This window comes from Glarea lozoyensis (assembly GCF_000409485.1).
Source record: "Glarea lozoyensis ATCC 20868 chromosome Unknown GLAREA5, whole genome shotgun sequence".
Classification (NCBI taxonomy): domain Eukaryota; kingdom Fungi; phylum Ascomycota; class Leotiomycetes; order Helotiales; family Helotiaceae; genus Glarea; species Glarea lozoyensis.
The window spans coordinates 1,260,041-1,277,938 of record NW_007361000.1 but is presented as its reverse complement, the minus strand read 5'-3'; the positions used below and the strand labels follow the sequence as shown (position 1 = coordinate 1,277,938).

At 48.8% G+C, this 17,898-nt stretch overlaps 6 protein-coding genes across 6 annotated transcripts; 4 read left to right on the top strand and 2 right to left on the bottom strand.

The window, feature by feature from the left end:
• Positions 1-594: 594 nt before the first annotated feature.
• On the top strand, positions 595-1,096 carry GLAREA_04616 (Thioesterase/thiol ester dehydrase-isomerase; the record flags this gene model as incomplete). The annotated part of the gene is made up of 2 exons (XM_008086993.1): positions 595-758; positions 811-1,096. 2 exons carry the CDS (start codon positions 595-597, stop codon positions 1,094-1,096), a joined length of 450 nt encoding a protein of 149 aa, XP_008085184.1.
• An 854-nt stretch (positions 1,097-1,950) lies between these two features.
• Positions 1,951-3,033, top strand: GLAREA_04615 (uncharacterized protein; the record flags this gene model as incomplete). The annotated part of the gene is made up of 2 exons (XM_008086992.1): positions 1,951-2,093; positions 2,445-3,033. 2 exons carry the CDS (start codon positions 1,951-1,953, stop codon positions 3,031-3,033), a joined length of 732 nt encoding a protein of 243 aa, XP_008085183.1.
• A 672-nt stretch (positions 3,034-3,705) lies between these two features.
• On the top strand, positions 3,706-8,160 carry GLAREA_04614 (uncharacterized protein; the record flags this gene model as incomplete). Its single annotated transcript, XM_008086991.1, has 4 exons — positions 3,706-3,750; positions 4,027-6,162; positions 6,219-7,203; positions 7,250-8,160. 4 exons carry the CDS (start codon positions 3,706-3,708, stop codon positions 8,158-8,160), a joined length of 4,077 nt encoding a protein of 1,358 aa, XP_008085182.1.
• A 506-nt stretch (positions 8,161-8,666) lies between these two features.
• On the bottom strand, positions 8,667-9,251 carry GLAREA_04613 (ssDNA-binding transcriptional regulator; the record flags this gene model as incomplete). Its single annotated transcript, XM_008086990.1, has 3 exons — positions 8,667-8,873; positions 8,925-9,038; positions 9,096-9,251. The coding sequence occupies 3 exons, from the start codon at positions 9,249-9,251 to the stop codon at positions 8,667-8,669; spliced, it is 477 nt and encodes a 158-aa protein (XP_008085181.1).
• A 53-nt stretch (positions 9,252-9,304) lies between these two features.
• Positions 9,305-13,063, top strand: GLAREA_04612 (PX; the record flags this gene model as incomplete). Its single annotated transcript, XM_008086989.1, has 2 exons — positions 9,305-9,493; positions 9,545-13,063. 2 exons carry the CDS (start codon positions 9,305-9,307, stop codon positions 13,061-13,063), a joined length of 3,708 nt encoding a protein of 1,235 aa, XP_008085180.1.
• A 1,866-nt stretch (positions 13,064-14,929) lies between these two features.
• On the bottom strand, positions 14,930-17,755 carry GLAREA_04611 (uncharacterized protein; the record flags this gene model as incomplete). Its single annotated transcript, XM_008086988.1, has 1 exon — positions 14,930-17,755. The coding sequence occupies one exon, from the start codon at positions 17,753-17,755 to the stop codon at positions 14,930-14,932; it is 2,826 nt and encodes a 941-aa protein (XP_008085179.1).
• Between the last annotated feature and the right edge of the window lie 143 nt (positions 17,756-17,898).

Below are 17,898 nucleotides of genomic sequence, written 5' to 3'. Positions count from 1 at the left end.
GGCCGGATAGGTAGATTGCGGGGTCGTGACTCGTGAGGAATGTAGGAGATGGGAGGACGGTCAGACCTTGGTGCTCTGCAATGTGGTGATAATTTTGGTTCTACAAAAGCGCAAATGAAGGGGTGAATAACGGTCGGAGAACGATGGGGGATCAATGGAAACCTCTGGGTTAGGAACCGTCGCAAAGTGCCTTACGAGACCAGGACGAGTACGAGGACCCCGCCACGCGCTGTTCCAACCCTCATCTCGCATGATTTGCGTCACCGTTGGCCGTCATCCACCACAGCCCAACTTCTTTCTCTTGTTCCTCTTGGCTGCACATACAGCCTCCATCAGCGATATTACGAGAACCAGCAATAAGGGTACAATATCCAATTGATCAAATACCGCAATCAACCGGGACGGAGGTTCTCGTCGCCTACCTTTCTCACTTCACGTCGTGCAACTTTGCCCACTGCGGACCTGAAAGGCAAAAACTCTGGACGCCTGCTGCTTACGACGACCACTTCACCCAACCGCGTCACCAACTTGTTGCGACATTAGGGCTGCCTATTACAAGCTTAAGGTAACCGTTTCGAACGGCGGCCTTCGATCATGACATCTCCTTCGGAATTGGAGCATGTGCGAGCCGTCTGGCAGAAAATGCAGGGCAACAGCCCAATTTATGATTTTCTGCTATCAAACATCGATATCATCTCGGCCACAAAGGGCAGCGTCACGGCGCGTTTACCTCTGGAAAAAAATCATGTCAATTCGAGGTAAGTGATGGTCGACCATAGGAGACGGAAATCTCGCTCTGAAACGTGTTAGAGGAACAATTCATGGTGCTGTAAGTGCGGCAATCGTGGATTGGAGCGGCGGTCTGGCAATAGCAACACATGGTTTGGAAAAGTCGGGCGCCAGCGTGGACATCCACGTTACGTATATTGGAACAGCCCAGCTGGGAGACACAATTGAGATCGAGGCTCTTGCCAACAAGGTCGGACGATCTATGGCATTCACGACGATTCGTATCTCCAAACTTGTTGATGGAAAACCAGGTCCTATGGTGGCAACTGCTTCACATACCAAATACATCCAGCAGGCAAAGTCTTGAGGGTCGGGTTTTGGTCAATGAAGCAGGTAGATTGGCGTTTGGTCTTCGCCAATTGCGATTATCGTAACAGGTATCATGTGCTTTTGAGAAGGACCGAGTCACTCCTACCACGAGCCTTATGAGAATATACCTGAGTAAGTCAACGACCGCTCGTTATTTACAACAGAAAGCGTATGTGCTAGATCATTGTTACTTGCTTTCCAACGATTCCTCGGCCTTGCAACGCTTGCGGAACCAGCCTACAAACGCCTCTACTCTAGATTATGCTATACACGGTACCAAGACTGCTGGACCGCCGGATTTTATTGGTACGCTATCTTCTTTGAGTCTGGCATGTAACACTCCTCCTTGAATGTTAGACTTACTCGGATAGCGGAAAGAAAGTCCTGTGCAATAGCTTTAGATACTTGCACTATAACCCAATGATGGTGCAAGTAATGGCAGTTAGGACAAAATTTAATTTGTTAATAGAAGTTTCAACAGCCTCAATGGCGATCAGTATCTGCTATTTACAAAACTTGTTACCAATGTTCGTGAGACAAAACCAAGCTCTAGGAGTGACGGATAGTGTTGTATTGAGAGCGCCTTGATGTTGTATGAACCCTTGCCTAAGAAGTTTAAATGTTCTAAATAATAAGCTTTTTCTCTAGTAAAGCCATCAAGTTTGACGGATTATTGTTAGAGCCGGGGGAGTTCGTTGACCAAAGGTTCGTAGTCTTTACAGACACTATGATTTAGCGATGATGCAGGTTTAAGCGAGCGTTTAAGATTACCCGTTGAAAATCCTAAAAAATTTATCTTCAAATCCACAACACGTCAAGCAACCAGTTACACAATTCTAGCTCTCGTCTAGAATGACTTGCCGGTTGTGTTCCCAAGATCTCACTATCGAGCTTGATGTCGAAGATTTCGATGAGGCCACATCGTCTTCGGTTGGTGTATCACAAAAAACACCTGATGATCTGCTCTTGAAGGCTTGCAACTGTCATTTTCACTGGTAATTCGTCCCTCCCATTCATCAGTCTATCAATTCGAACACTACCTCGCCGGGTAGACAGGTACACATTTCGGCTCATGCTAAATTCTCCAACTGGATTTTTGGGCAATGTATTCATGGCTCGGGAATGTTTCTTCCTGCTAGGTCAGTTTGCGATTAAGAAGAATGTATCTAGTCACATACCTTACAATTCATAAATAAGTTGTTGCTCGTCTATATACACCTGCGTTAGGCAAGGAAGACACTTTACCCTTGGTGCTTCTTCAGTCTATGAGACTTGTATACTAGCATTTCTTGTCTCGAGTTCAATCTCAGTAGCATCCGGTTCGACTTAATACTAACCTCTTCTAGGCAATGTCTTCTCGATGAGTCTGCTTCTGTGGCGATCGATTTCAAATGCCCATCATGCCACGCGTCCATCATCTCGGGGTCAGCGCCTTCAGTTCGGGTACTCACCATCTACATCAATGAAGGCGGGATTCAGGACGACCTTGATATTCACCCACTGATTGTCGAAGAAGCTTACTTATATGCAAACCCAGCAGCGAGACCAGCTCGAGCATTCATGACTATGTGTGCCGAAGGAGACGTGGCTGGCATTTTGGAGCTCGTAAAAGCTATTGAGGAAGATCGTGACAGTGAAGACATGTCACCAGCTCAATTACTTCGCTACCAGGATCCGCTTGATGGTGGGATGACGGGATTGCATGTTGCTGTTGAGAAGTCACAGCAAGAAGTCTTTTGGTTGTTACTTTGCTTGGCTTCGAATATTCCGATTGACGCCTTCCCACACGAGGTTGTTCAACTTGCCCAGTCGATGGGAGCTGCAAGATATCCTGGTTCTGAGGGTGACATTCGTGAGATCAGAGATCAGCAGGGCAGAACAGCTGCGGATATCACAAGTAGTATGGGACTGAATTGGACTGGTTTGCTCTCCTAAGCCGGTGTGTCGTATGTTAATAAGTAGAGATGAGGATGCTCTATTAGGAATTGCAAGTCACTTTTTGATAGAACGCCCGGACCGAGTTCGATTGCTTGCTGGGTTAACACACTGACGGTGATGAGTAGAGCGTGTATCGGGCAAGTGCTGCCACTGAATGCCACCACCTTAGCGGCGTGAAGTTGTAAGCTTCCCACATCTTACATAAGAGCCAAAAGATAATAAACCCCATACTCTACGGCTTTTAGAGTTTGCTTAGAAATTTTATACCTTCTTATTTTTGAGATGAGAAATGCTCATATGGGACAAAACAAGTGGCAGAACCTCCTAATATTCCATGACTTAAGGTATAATTTAGGACTGGTAAGTAGGTTTAAGACAACCGACAAAAAGTGGAAGTCTATTTTACTACATTGATTAACGAAATAGACGGGATTTTGCTATGTGTCCTTACTTGGAAGCATTTACTCAGTAAATTCCTATGGATTCTTTTATGCAATCAGATAATCGGGGACTGGTGGGACTGGAGCAGCGTGCTAAAAGCGGCGGTAGATTACTACGTCTTCGATATTCCAGTCCTCCGCCCTCGTGCAATCAACGTCACTCAGTCTTTTTTAATGGACCATCTGACAACAACACGAAGCCACGCAACTGAAGTGTTGAAGTGACAAAATGGGTGACGATAATAATGAGCGGGGAATCCGCATCGCAATCGATGTGAGTTGCTATATCATTCTCTTTTCCACGAGCTTCTGATCCCACTTCCCCATTCGGAGATTTCAAGGTGTTGGTACAACCGGCGGCTGGGGAATTGACTGTTCGTGTGTTTAGCAATAAACAGAGCGATTAGCTATGATTTCTTGTCTCTGTTGGTTTTCACATGTTGTCTAATGTGCGGGATCACATCACAACTCGTATGACAAACAAATATGCAAAGTCAACTTACTCCCAAGCCTTTTTTGGTTATTTGGGCTTGTTTGCTGATTTGAGTAGCGCGGAGGAACCTTCACGGACTGTGTTGGAAATCCAGGAACTGGGGATATGAAAGATGATGTGATTATCAAGCTCCTATCCGAAGATCCGTCGAATTATGACGATGCTCCGCTGGAGGGAATCAGGCGATTAATGTCAAAGTTCACGGGCAATGAAATTCCACGAGGCACTCCCTTAAATACATCCAAGATAGAGTCGATACGGATGGGAACCACGGTCGCGACTAATGCTCTGTTGGAACGCAAGGGAGAAGCCATTGCCATGGTGGTTACCAAAGGATTCAAAGATTGCTTGGAGATTGGCAATCAATCACGACCGCGCATCTTTGACCTTGGTATAAAAAAACCAGAAGTTCTATATGATTGTGTTCTCGAGATTGATGAGCGCGTGACTTTGGAGGACTACGCTGAAGACCCAGAGAGAAATATCACTGCGGTTGAACCAGGGGACTCCAAGAACGGTCTATCTGCTGATCTGGTCAAAGGCTTGTCATCCGAAGCAGTGAGGATTCTTCGGAGGCCAAATAAGGAGATAATCGAAGAGCAGTTACAACAGGTCTACGACAAAGGAATACGAAGCATAGCAGTTTGTCTAATGCACGGGTACACGTTTCCCGACCATGAAGCATTGGTGGGTAAAGTTGCAAAACGGATCGGCTTTAGTCACATTTCACTTAGTCACGAATTAATGCCAATGATCAAACTGGTCCCAAGGGCCACTTCAGCATGCGCAGATGCGTATCTCACACCTGCTATCAAGAAGTATATTGCTGGCTTCCAGAAAGGCTTTGAGGGTGGCCTCGGAAGCGAAAGTGTGAAGGAAGAAAGTGGATCGAAGGGAGCAAGATGCGAATTTATGCAAAGTGACGGTGGGCTTGTTGACGTGGAGAAATTCTCTGGTCTGAAAGCAATTCTTTCTGGACCAGCAGGTGGAGTTGTCGGCTATGCTCTCACCTCTTTTGATGCCAAATCAGAGAAGCCCCCTGGTGTTATCGGATTTGATATGGGCGGCACATCTACAGACGTGTCAAGGTTTGGCGGTAGGTATGAACATGTTTTCGAGACGACGACTGCTGGTGTTACGATCCAGTCTCCTCAGCTAGATATCAACACCGTTGCAGCTGGCGGCGGTTCTCAATTGTTTTTCAAAAACGGACTGTTCGTTGTTGGCCCTGAGTCCGCTGGCGCGCATCCTGGTCCAGCCTGTTATAGAAAGGGTGGTCCAGCCACAGTTACCGATGCTAACTTGGTTCTAAATCGATTGTTGCCTGATTTCTTTCCTAGGATCTTCGGAAAGAACGAAGATGAAGGACTTGACGTCGACGCGAGCAATAAAGTCTTGCAAGATTTGACTGAGCAAGTAAATAAAGAAACTGGCAAAAGCATGAGCGTCGACGAGGTTGCATACGGATTCTTGACGGTTGCCAATGAGACCATGACGAGACCCATCCGGTCATTGACAGAAGCCAAGGGTCACGATACCTCTAAGCATAGGCTTGCAACTTTTGGTGGAGCGGGTGGCCAACACGCGGTTGCAATAGCCGAAAGCCTTGGGATAAAGCAGATTCTTGTTCATCGTTACTCTTCAGTGTTATCAGCCTACGGCATGGCGTTGGCCGATGTGGTCGACGAGAGGCAGGAACCCGAGTCGAAGGTTTGGGATATAGTAGAAGGTAAAAATGAATCGTTGAGGATCAAGATTGAAGAGTTAAAAGAGAAGTCCAAACAAGCCCTACACGATCAAGGTTTTGGCGATAAAGCGATCGTTTACGAAGAATACCTCAACATGCGTTATAGAGGCACAGAATCTGCCTTGATGATCGTGAAGCCGGAAGGGAAGGATTTCGCCTTTGGAGATGCGTTTGTCGAGCAACATCAGCAAGAGTTTGGATTTACGTTTCCAGATCGAGATATTATTGTTGATGACGTGCGCGTTCGTGGCATTGGAAAAAGCTTTCAGGGGCTTGATAAGTCTGTTGACGTGCAACTGAAAGAGATCAAGCCGAAGGACATAGAGAGTGGTAAGAAAGAATACAAACGTACTCGTGTTTACTTTGGTGGTAAGCGAGAAGAGACACCAATCTACAAATTGGAGGACCTAGAAGTCGGCGATCGAGCCAAAGGTCCTGCTATTCTGGTATGTCCAATGTGCACCACCTCTAGTGCGTGCTTGCTTTTACTGATATCACACAGGCAGACGGAACTCAGACTATTGTCATTACGCCAACTTCCACAGCTCTGGTCATTGAAACACACATTGTTATCAATATCGCGGATGATGACAACAAGGAGCCAGGGAGATCGGAGTCCTCCAAAGATGTCGATCCTATAATGCTCAGCATATTTGCACATCGTTTTATGGCTATTGCTGAGCAGATGGGACGAGCCCTCCAAAAAACAAGTGTGAGTACGAATGTCAAAGAGCGACTTGATTATAGTTGTGCGTTGTTTGATCCAACTGGTGGACTTGTAGCAAATGCCCCCCATTTACCAGTGCATTTGGGCTCGATGTCGACATGTGTCAAGAGGCAAGCCGAGATCTGGAAAGGCAAGCTTGTTCAAGGGGATGTCATCGTTTCTAACCATCCTGAGTATGGTGGTACTCATCTCCCCGATATCACAGTCATAACACCTGCTTTTGATAAAACCGGCGACAGGATCTTATTTTATGTTGCATCACGGGCTCACCATGCTGATATCGGCGGCATTCTACCTGGAAGTATGCCTCCACACTCTCGAGAGCTTTATCAAGAAGGAGCTGCTATTAAATCGGAGAAGCTTGTGAGTGCAGGAAGGTTTAACGAAGAGCGAATCACCCAACTACTACTTTCAGAGCCTGCAAAATATCCGGGCTGTAGTGGAACGAGGTGTCTTGGAGACAACATTTCAGATTTGAAAGCTCAAATATCGAGCAACATGAAGGGAATTAATCTCATCTCTAGTCTCATCGATGAGTACGGCGAAGATGTAGTGAACTTTTATATGGCCAATATTCAGAACAATGCAGAACACAGCGTCCGGAACCTCTTGAAAGAGGTGAGCAGGAGATTCGAAGGCCAGGATCTATCAGCTGTCGATTACATGGATGATGGAAGTCCAATCAAGCTTAAAATTAGCATTGACGCTGAGAAGGGAGAAGCAATCTTTGATTTCGATGGTACAGGTCCGGAAGTATATGGTAAGTCTTTCCAGTCATAGATTGAGCTTTGCTAACAAATTGCTAGGTAATACTAACGCTCCCCAAGCGGTTACTTACAGCGCAATAATATACTGTCTGCGTTGCCTAATCTCAGAGGATATACCACTCAACCAAGGCTGCCTGAAACCCATCAAAGTATTGATACCCCCCAAATCTTTTCTGTCGCCTTCAGATAAAGCTGCCGTGGTGGGAGGTAATGTACTTACCTCGCAACGAGTCACAGATGTCATCTTCAGGGCATTCCAGGCGTGTGCAGCAAGTCAGGGGTGTTGTAACAATTTGACTTTCGGGTTTGGGGGCAATGTCGAAGGAGAGAAGGAAATGAAAGGGTTTGGATACTATGAGACAATTGCCGGCGGCTCTGGGGCAGGCAAGGACTGGGATGGTACGGATGGGGTTCATACACATATGACAAACACTCGTATAACAGATGCTGAAGTTTTCGAGCGGCGATACCCTGTTATTTTGAGGGAATTTTCGTTGCGCGCCGGGTCTGGGGGTAAAGGCCAACACCGTGGCGGAAACGGCGTGGTTCGCGATATTGAATTCCGTATGCCAGAGACACAGGTATCTATACTCAGCGAACGCCGAGTCTACCGCCCTTATGGTCTTGCCGGTGGTGAAGATGCGGAATGCGGGTTGAATATCTGGGTACGCAGAGTTGAAACGAGTAATCCTCAGCGCTCGGATAAGATGCTCAACGGCGATGGAGGCGAGATTGATGATGTTGTGTTTGAAGAAAGAAGAATCAATTTAGGTGGCAAAAACACGGCGCTCATGAAATCTGGCGAGAGGATTATCATCTGCACACCGGGGGGTGGCGGTTGGGGAAGGGTCGGGGATGAGAAGGAGTTGAGAGCGAAGGATAAGGACCCTAAGCATGCTTGGAAAGGGGGAAGTCATGCGAACAGAGAAGATATGGCACTTCAAGCATAGGTTATGGTATATACTGTGGACTGACTCCAAATGTTGCTCAAATTTCGAACCACAACAGCATTATCGCAAAACGGACCGACACTCCAAGAGGGTTGCTGGGGAGGTATCGTTGATAAGTTACAAGGTGCCACGTAGAAATTATATGCGGCAAACGTGTTTTACGTATATCTGCTCGACAATCATGCAGAGATTATGCTTTATAATGACCCAAAAGTTGGCGATTGAGTATTGAGAATGGCCATGTAATTTGACAGAACGGAACTGCTGATCCTTGACCTAGATGTCTGCCGCGTGATGATAATCCACAAGGAGTGTTCGTACTGTTGAATTGATTGCAGTCTACACTAACTCGCATGAAGGGTCATCGCTGACTGCAGAGCGTTACCTGCTTGGGTTTATTTTCACTAAGAGCAATGCCACCCCGTGAAGCTACTTCGAAAATGATCGATGAGTTGCCTTTCAAAAGCCAATGGGTTATGGAAGTGACAGATACTGCGATACACGTATCATTCCTCTTCATCGCTTGTCTCCTCGATGTTAGCTCGAGACTCCTTCTTGACGGTCCTTTTCTGCTTTTTCTCTTCCTGCTCACCCTTGATTTCTGGAGCGGGTTCGGTCTCGTCAAACTCAATGCCAGATGACTTGAGGCTTGCGGTGATCTGAGGAATTGCATGCAGGAATGCTTTGTATTGGTCCACGGTCAAGGAGATTCCCTGAACCGAGCTTAATACCTATACGTTGCTGTTTGACTGTGCTTCACATACCTTTTTGCCAGGTAGGTACTCGTCGTTTTTCTCATAAAATTCACGAATGTTGACCAGCTTCATATTCTTGAACTCCGTGATCTCAACTCTTCGTGGCGTGCGCCCAGATGACAGCTAGGAAGGGTCGTTAGAATAGTCACAAGCGACGGCAATTGGTACGAATTCAAATACCTCCCAGAAACTGCTCCCCGAGGCTCCTGTACTTTTCGAGACGACGGCTGTTTTCTTGTTCTTCTTACTCTTTGGGACCTCATGACCATCATCTTCGACGAAGCCGCCGTCCGACTCGTACTCTTCGACTTCCTTTCCACGTCCTCTCTTGGGCATTTTGACGTCGGGGTGCAGTTGGGCAAACGCGACGTGGACTCGCGGACGCGATTATGAGTAGGAACCCGCGCAATGAATCGGAGGACCATCTCCGGGCAGCGGGGGCTGCGGGCCGATGCGCTCACACCGGCGGCCCCGGCCCGGTCGATCCAGCGAACGTCGAGCACTCGAGCACTCGAGCACCCGAGGGGCTGCTTCTCCAGCTTCCAAGTTTGTTCCAGATGTTGCGCATCGACTTCCAAGTGTGTTTCTATTTGTAGCGCAGAACCGTGCAACACTGCGACTGGGGACAGTCGAGGAGTAACCTTATTTGCCGTCGACGTGCGGAAGTGGGTGGTCCATCCATTGGGGTGCAAACTGACACGAAACCACAACTATTCGCATCTGACGGGACTCCTGCTCCTTCCCACCCCCGAACCTGGAACCCTCGAACTTTCCTCTCTGGCCACCCCCTTTCCCAGACGGTCCTCGTTCGAATTGCCTCGGAGCTGCGCAGCTACAGCACCCTCATTTCCTCGACACTGCGCCAGACAATAGTAATAAATCCCCTCCCCGTCCGCCTTCACCCTCAGCATGCGCCGACAGCACATCTAGACGCGATGAACGGAATTCGCAGCAAGTTAGAAGACGAGGATGCTCTTCAAGAAACCCCGCAACACTCGCCTGTAAAAGCGCTCTCCCCCCCAGACGCGCCATTGCCTCACGACGGAGACTATGTGACAAAAGCCCTTCAGTTTCTATCAACTGCAACGCCGGAAACCCTCGGCGCGATTGCTGTCGGTCTAGCAGCGGCTACATACCTCATTCTGGGGAAGCTGGGATTGATCTTGATCGGCGCACTAGGAGGCGTGATACTGCACGCGACATGGGAAGGGCAGAGTACACTGATTGGAGTGGGAGTGGGAGCAAAGGACAGGCGACAGGAAGGTCTTGATGTAGTGGCCAGATTATTCGCATGGCGGGACGCTCAACCAAAAGACGAGGACGAGGACGAGGACGAGGGCGACGAGACTGAGCACCTGGCGGACAGTTTCGAGGCATTCAGACCAGAGACCAAGGCTGCTCTCACCGAATTCGTGGAAGCTGTCATTAGAGATTATGTAAAGTGGTGGTATGATCCTATACTTCCCAAGGAAACCTCTTTTCCAGCAGCGTCGCGGCAGACATTGACAAAGTTCATGCTATCGGTGTCTAACCATCTATCCCGGAAGCGGCCCGCAGACAGTTTTCTTGATTTCCTTACCAATTCGTCCTCCATTGTCATTGTTTTCCTCAATGAGCTCTCCAGCGCTTTGTCAACCCAGCCGGCGAGCGTGCCGGCCGCGGAAGCAGTATATACGTACCTATCAGCCAATCCAGATTCCAATTTAGCCAATGTGTTGAACGAAAAGCAACACATGAAGAAATTTAGGATGATTGCGGATGACATATTACAGAACTTCCTAGAAAAACCGGCGTATGCATGTGATCCTGCTCGTCTTTTTTTACGGGAGATTCTGGCTGGGGTGGTCTTAGATATGACGTTAAAAAGCTGCTCCAAACCCGAGTGGATAAATGGATGGATTGTACATCTCTTGGAAGATGGCGAGCCGGATTTCAGTCAAGCCATTGACGTTGGGATGGGAAACGTGCCTGATGTTAGTACTCTAAGTGACATAGATGGTAACGTTGGAAATATAGGGCTTGCCAAGTCACCGGCGACGCCTTCAATACAGGAATTCAAGAAGCATCAGAAGCGTCTGAGCAAGGCCGAAGAGGCCATGGAAGAGGCTATGGAAGAGGCAAAGAGATTGTCACAGCTGATGGCAGAGGAAGACGCGAACAAGCAGGCTATTAGAAAGCCAGTAGATAATGTTCCAAAGGCTTTGGTTGCTGGTGTCGAGACCTCTACTAATGAATTAGCCGTGGAAACCAAGGGATTACCGGCTATCCCATCACCCAGAACGCCAAACCAAACATCTGAGGGTTTTCAAAACATTTCAACGACCCACAACAGTGTTTGCGAGTCCCCTAGATCTACCACTTCGCCAAATGAGGTTTGGGAGGCAAGTAGCCCGTCTGCTTCACCAGAAAGACAAGAATCGACACCTTTTACTAGTTTTGATCAAATCGTTCCGCCATCAACTCCAGTTGCTCTCCAAGATGTGTCACCTATGCCACGTCGGAAAACCGTGTCTCTCACACTACACAACGCTAATATCATCATCCACGACGATTCTACAACAATGGATAAAGGGCCTTTGCGTAGTAAGCCAAACTCTGAGTATTTGATTCAGATCGAACCCGCTTCATCAGACCATCCTGGCTGGATGATTGTTCGCAGATATCCAGATTTCGAGACGCTACACGAAGTTTTAAGACGAATTGCCAAACTTTCAGGTGTCGTTGCTTTCAGTGAGCAACACAGCACGTTGCCAAATTGGAAAGAGCATACAAAGGCATCCCTTCGTGGTGAGCTAGAGCGGTATATTCGGGACGCTTGTTGGGATCGTCATCTTGCTGAGAGTGAGGGCATGAAGAGGTTTCTGGAGAAGGACAGCCAAAACACAACTGCCCCTACTGCCAAAATTGGATTTGGCTGGCCAGCTCCATCGGCGATTGAAACTATGGGCAAGGGCATGTTGGACGTGCTCGCAAGCGCACCTCGAGGTGTTGCCGACGGCGGGAAAGCACTGGGTGGCGGGATTTCTGGCGTTTTCAACAACCTTGGCAAAGAAATTGGGAACCTTGGTCAGAAGAAGACGAATGGCAGCACCGCAAATGTTGGTGCACACGTAGCAGGCCGAGCTTCAACTTCAACCCTTCCTCGGGTTGACAGTTCTGGTTCAATGGCAACTTCGATATATAGTAATCGCAGAGCGAGAGCTAGCGAAGACAGCTTGCGTGCTGTACCACTTGTGGCAACGCAACCTTCCAAGGTTCCACCAATGGAACGCAGACCTAGCTATCATTCAATTGCAGAGGTCGAAAACGAGCGGGAATCTCGACCTTCGACATCCGCGAGGTCGTCGATGAGTGGTTCTCGAAGTGCGAATCACAGCCGAGCTCCTAGTAGAGCCCCCTCGAGGAGAGGAACTCCTCTCAATTCTCCCACGCAAGCCACGATGGAGCAGCTAAGATTACCTCCTCCACCAAGTGCGATATCTGAAGACTATGGCACAGATACTACGATAAACACAGATAGCACGGCGCCTAGCAGAAATTCAATGAGTACGGCGCCATCCCAACCATCACCAGGAAGACCATCAATCTCCACGCCCAGGATCTCATCAGCAAATATCAGCGCCTCGCCCATTAAGCAACGTAAAGAACCAATGCCCATGACCGAGGAAGAAACTTGCGTAGCAGTGGAGCTCCTCTTTGCCGTCGTAAGCGAACTTTACACCCTTTCTTCAGCCTGGAAATTCCGCCGTACCCTTCTCAACGCCGCTAAAACCTTTCTCTTAAGGCCTGGAAATCCGTCTCTTTCTTCGATTCAATCACTCATTCAAGACTCTGTCATCGCCTCCAACACCTCTGATGCCGGAATCGCAGCCCATCTTCGCAAGTTACGACAAAACAGTCTTCCGACCGAGGAAGAGTTGAAAGCTTGGCCTGCCGAGATGACGGCCGAAGAAAAAGAAAGCTTGAGACTCAAGGCACGGAAGTTACTGGTTCAGAGGGGTGTTCCCGTTGCGTTGAGCGGTGTTATGGGACAGGCTGCCACGAGCGAAGCAATGGGGCGGGTCTTCGATTGTTTGCAGATTGAGGAGGTTAATAGAGGGTTGATGTTTGGGATGCTATTACAGTGTGTCAGGGCTGTCACACAGTAGGATTTGAGCTTATATTTGGAAGCCGTGAAGATGGTGTTGGCGACTATGACGGTGGTTGGTGCAAAGGTGTTTGTTTGTATGATAAATGAGGAGACTATAAAAGGGGGATCAACTAAATGAATGTATAGCGTATTTGGGGGCGTGTTCTGTCGCGGGTAATGTTATAGATGTTTGATTATATCCAGACGTGTTGCTTGAATTTGTACTAGTAATTGATGGCTCTTGTTATAGCAATGTCGAGACATCTTTATGTTTATACCGTTTTTGAGACCTAGGTGTGTTTCAGAATCCAAGTTTTATCTGCCACAGACACAGAAATTGCTGCTTAACAAGTGGACTTTACATTTGTAATTGTGCTTGGAGAAGGAATAGTTAGAAACGAAAAGATGCACAACTGCGTGGCTAGTTCCTATCAAATTCACCATCCACCTTGATGGCTTCTCTTCTAATCTATCACTTGCATGTCAGATTTGAGGCAGAATGTCAATGTCAAGAAAAATGTTACTCCGAGGAGGTCCATAGAATACCCAATTAAAGTGCCATCTAGTTCTTTACTTAAACATTCGTCGCTAGCCCATAAATACACAAGAAAGTTCCACTGCAGACACTTATCACGTGGATTTAGTTCTCTAGCGAGAAGACTTGATGTCACCTTAGTAGGAATGATAAGTCCAGAAAAGATGATAGAATGTTTTGGGGAAGATGTCGTGAGGTCAGAGTAGTTTGGGTAGGGTCACAGTGGAGGGAATGAGTGGCGGAACCTCTTGGTTGTGCTTTTGTCAAAACCTGGAGGTTGTGAACGGGAGGTGTGAGTAGTGTAGTTTTGATGATTGATAGATGTGAAACAGAGTCTAAGATTGTTCTACCAAGTTAGGATAGTAGATGAGATACATGCTCCTTCATCCGCTTAGCAGAACACCTCTCCAATCTTGACTGCCGCTTCTGTTGTTGTCCATAGGAGCAGATCACCGCGTAATGTAGATAAAATTCAGATAGGGATCCTGCTGAGGTGCGGATTCCGAGGCTTAAGCGTCACGTCTTGACGGCGTCGGTCGAGCTGGAGAGGGTGTACTTTTGACTTGTAACGGTTCTTCTATGCTAGGTAGCACACGCTTAGATATATAACGGTAAGGTAGAGCCAATACCGCCATACTGTGACGGAATGCAGGCTAACAAGCGATGAGAAATCACCCTGCATCATGTAAATGACGAACACTAGATTGGCAAGACCACACAAAAGCAAACCAAAGAATCGGTGGAAGAACAATTAAATTTCCTTCCTAACTTTTAACCATCCTCGCTTTTCCACCCGCCAGGACCTTATAGTCCAATCGAAGTTGTACATATACCCACACCCACCTTCTTTATTCCCAACGCAGAAGCCAACGGCCTCATTTCCATACAACTACATCTCCAGCAAGGTTCTTTCCATGCGAGCTATCATAGCGAAGCTCCTCTTCAATTTCGCACCCTAAGGTGTTCCGGTTATTCCCACGCCTTTAAAGTGATTTTATCCCTTCTATATTGTACTTCTGATGTTTCGCCATTCCCAAACCCCCAAAAAGCAAAGTCAAACCCAGTACAAGCAAGTCATAAAAGACAAGGGAAAATCAATGCAAAAGAATGTATGGCCACCAAGTGTAGTGTGACACTTCCGCTCCCGGCTCTCTGTCCAAAAAGAAAATTTGCTCCATCCAGAAATGTGTCGTGATGTTGCCTGAGCAAACAATTTGCGCCTCTTTTCTCGGCCCATGCAATGACGTGGATATGAAAATAACTTCCGTTTCCGGTTCGCTCGCTCAATATACAGGATTGGACCAACATTATGACAAAGGAGATACGTGACGTGGTTAGTTAACCACTTTGTTATTTACCGACAGACCGAGCCGGCATTATATGGACAGCGTCAGGATCCTGGTCTGCGGCGTTTGGTTTGACCGTGACTCGGCCCTCGACCGAGATGCTTCTGGTTTTCTGGCTCAAGGGTAGAGAGTATTTGAGCGTGCCCCGAACGATTAGATCGAACTCGTGTTGCAGTACCCGCCCCCAACGTTCGCTTCCTGATGGTACAGTATGATTTCCTGGGTGATCGACTCGAATTTGACCAGTGGAATCCGAGCGAGTGTGATGAAAGGGAGACCCTTCGAAGCTCAAAGGACTGTCTAACTCGTAAACATGTCCAATTTCCAGATTTGGGTTCGTATTAGGATCGTCACCCCGTGGAGGATCGTGATCCTGTCGTCGCGCAATGGCTCGTCGCATGATACTTAGAGGCATGTTTGGTCGACTCCACCATTCGGAATCGGTGCCAGCGTACTTTGACTTTGCAAAAATAACAATGTCAGCCATGTCGACGGACACGGCCACAATATTTGGATTTCGAGCTTGCACTTTCATATCGAAAATGATGTCCTGTTCGCTAGCAAGAACATTCTTTAGCGCTAATACCTTGACGTCGGCCAGAGGTTGAGTCGTCGCAAATGTAAACGCCAATGCGCCGGCTATGACCAGCAAGATCATGATGCATAATACTAGCCAACCAGCAAACTGTGAAAGGAAAGGCCGGTGATGTCGTGAGGCTTGATGCTCTAATTGCCGAATCGAGGCTGCGTTCTGTCGCCGACCCCGTATGGATCGTCCTGATCGTACACTTGACATTAAAGGAGTGCGCTCGTCATCCGCGCCGTCATCAAGATCGTAGCTTGATGATAATGGACCAGACTTTTTGCCGAGCGCCCCAACTCTTGAATTCGACAACCTTGGACTCGTAGGTTGTGAGGAGTGTCTAGGACCTGTACCTGAAAATTTGGGTTTCGTTGCATTAGGAAAAGGAGATTCGTTATCAAACAGAGAAGCGTGACCATTGCCGCCGTTGCGTCCCCAGCGACCGATATGTGGATGGTGGTGATGGTTCGTCCCTCGACCCGTCCCGACACTACTTCGCGCGGTACCTTTACCATCGTCGTCGCCAGTAGTGGATTCCGGACCGCCACTGCTCGTAAAGGAATTGGCAAACTTCATACTTTTCTTCATAGCCACACTGTGACCGCCCTCCATGGCTGATCTTGGACCGTTCCTCTGATCGATCTGGCTGGCCATGGAGGTTGCGCTGGGCGTCCGCGAATGATACCGTTTATGTCGGTCGACAGGCTCGGGTGGGTTGGACTCATAGACAAATGTCTCCTCGGAATCGGAGGAGTCTGCCTCATCGACCGCGCTTGCGACTTTCGCCTCGAAGATATCTGCTTTGGAAGAGGCTGGGCGGCTTCTAGTTAGCATATTGCTCATATTGTGAATACTTAGACTTGGCCTGCGCGGTGACGGTGCTGATTGTCTCGTAGGACTAATTGCACCACTGCTGTCTGAGGGGGGATACGAGGCTTGGCCATTGGGCCACTCGAGAGACCTAGCAGCACCCACAGGATACTTCAAGTCTCGGATAGAGGATTGATGATGAAGGCGGGGCCTTGATGAATTTGGTTGCTCACCCGTTCCAGAAGCCACCGACGGGGTCTTCCGCGTTGTCTTCTTCTTTTCTTTCTTTGGTCGAATCGTTTCGGAGCTGGGCTTGTTGCGTATGCTGCCGTTTCCTCCCAGACTCATCGTATCTCTCGTACCTACCGCGACCTGCGGGATGGAACTGACGACTTCTGTTTCCACCGTCATGTTCCGACCGGAGCCTTCTGATGCCTTTCCTCTCCCTGCGCCAAAGGGTTTTACCGCGGGAGCGCTCGGCCGTAGCCCTGTTACTGGTGTTGCTGAGGTGGTTCTCATCTTGATCTCCCCTTTACCGGCACTATCACTGCCACTCTCATTGGAGACCGCACTTGTTTTGGGCTTTCCCTGGTCCATTGACGTCTTTCTACTCTCCGTGCCACTCTTCTCCGAGTCTTCGTCTCCTTCTTTGATGGGAATGATCTCCTGCACCGTTTCCAGCGTCGAACTCGCTCCGCTGGCCCCTCTCGCTGGCGTTCGCATGCCCGGCACTAACAAAGATTCTTCTGTCTCGCCGTCATTCGTCGGTTGCCTCCCTTCGGACTGCTCGATCGCTTGGGGTGTTCGTAGGACATTGATTGCGGGCACGTCGTCGTTCTTGCGCGGGGAGTGTATCATGGACTTGGTTATGGGTGGAGGTGACCGGAGTCTGGGAGATATCGGCCAGCGAGGAGTGTCTTTGAATTCGGGGGTGGCAGCAGATTTCTGGGGGATTGGAGCTCGTATGGTGGGATCTGACACGCTTGGATAGAGGGTTGGTATGGATGTCGCAGAGAGAGCCCGTTGCGTGGCCGCGGCAGAAGGAGGGTTGCTCGAAATGCTGGAGGAGCGTGACGGACTGACGTCGTGTGAACTATTCTTTCTCGACCGACCTGGGCCCGAGGTACGAGCCGAGACGACCGGTTTGGCAGTCGGCCGGACCGGTGACGGTTCTCGAGAAGGGATTGGGGAGTTGGTCGCGGAGGGAGCTCGTCGTGGAAGGGGTTTCTTGGTCTGTGGTGGTGGTAGTTGTGGTGGTGGTTGTGATGCCGTGGAGGTGGACGATTCCCGGACGGGTTTGGGGGTGGTTGATCTGGAGGGATTGGTGCTGGACGAGGCCGAGACAGAGGGTGAGTGCGTCGAGGTGGAATCTGGCGTCTGGGACGGGCTGGCTGATGTCGACGTCGACGCGACGGGAGTCTTGTCGTGTGAAGACATCATGGCCCGTATCAAGCTCAAGTGTTGGCGTGTTTTTGGGTTTTTGGGGGGGAGAAAGCGAGGCAGGCTCGAAGGCTCGAAGGTTCGTACTAGCGATGAGGTGGTGACGGGTGTGGGTGATGGGCGCCCAGGCGGATGGTGCA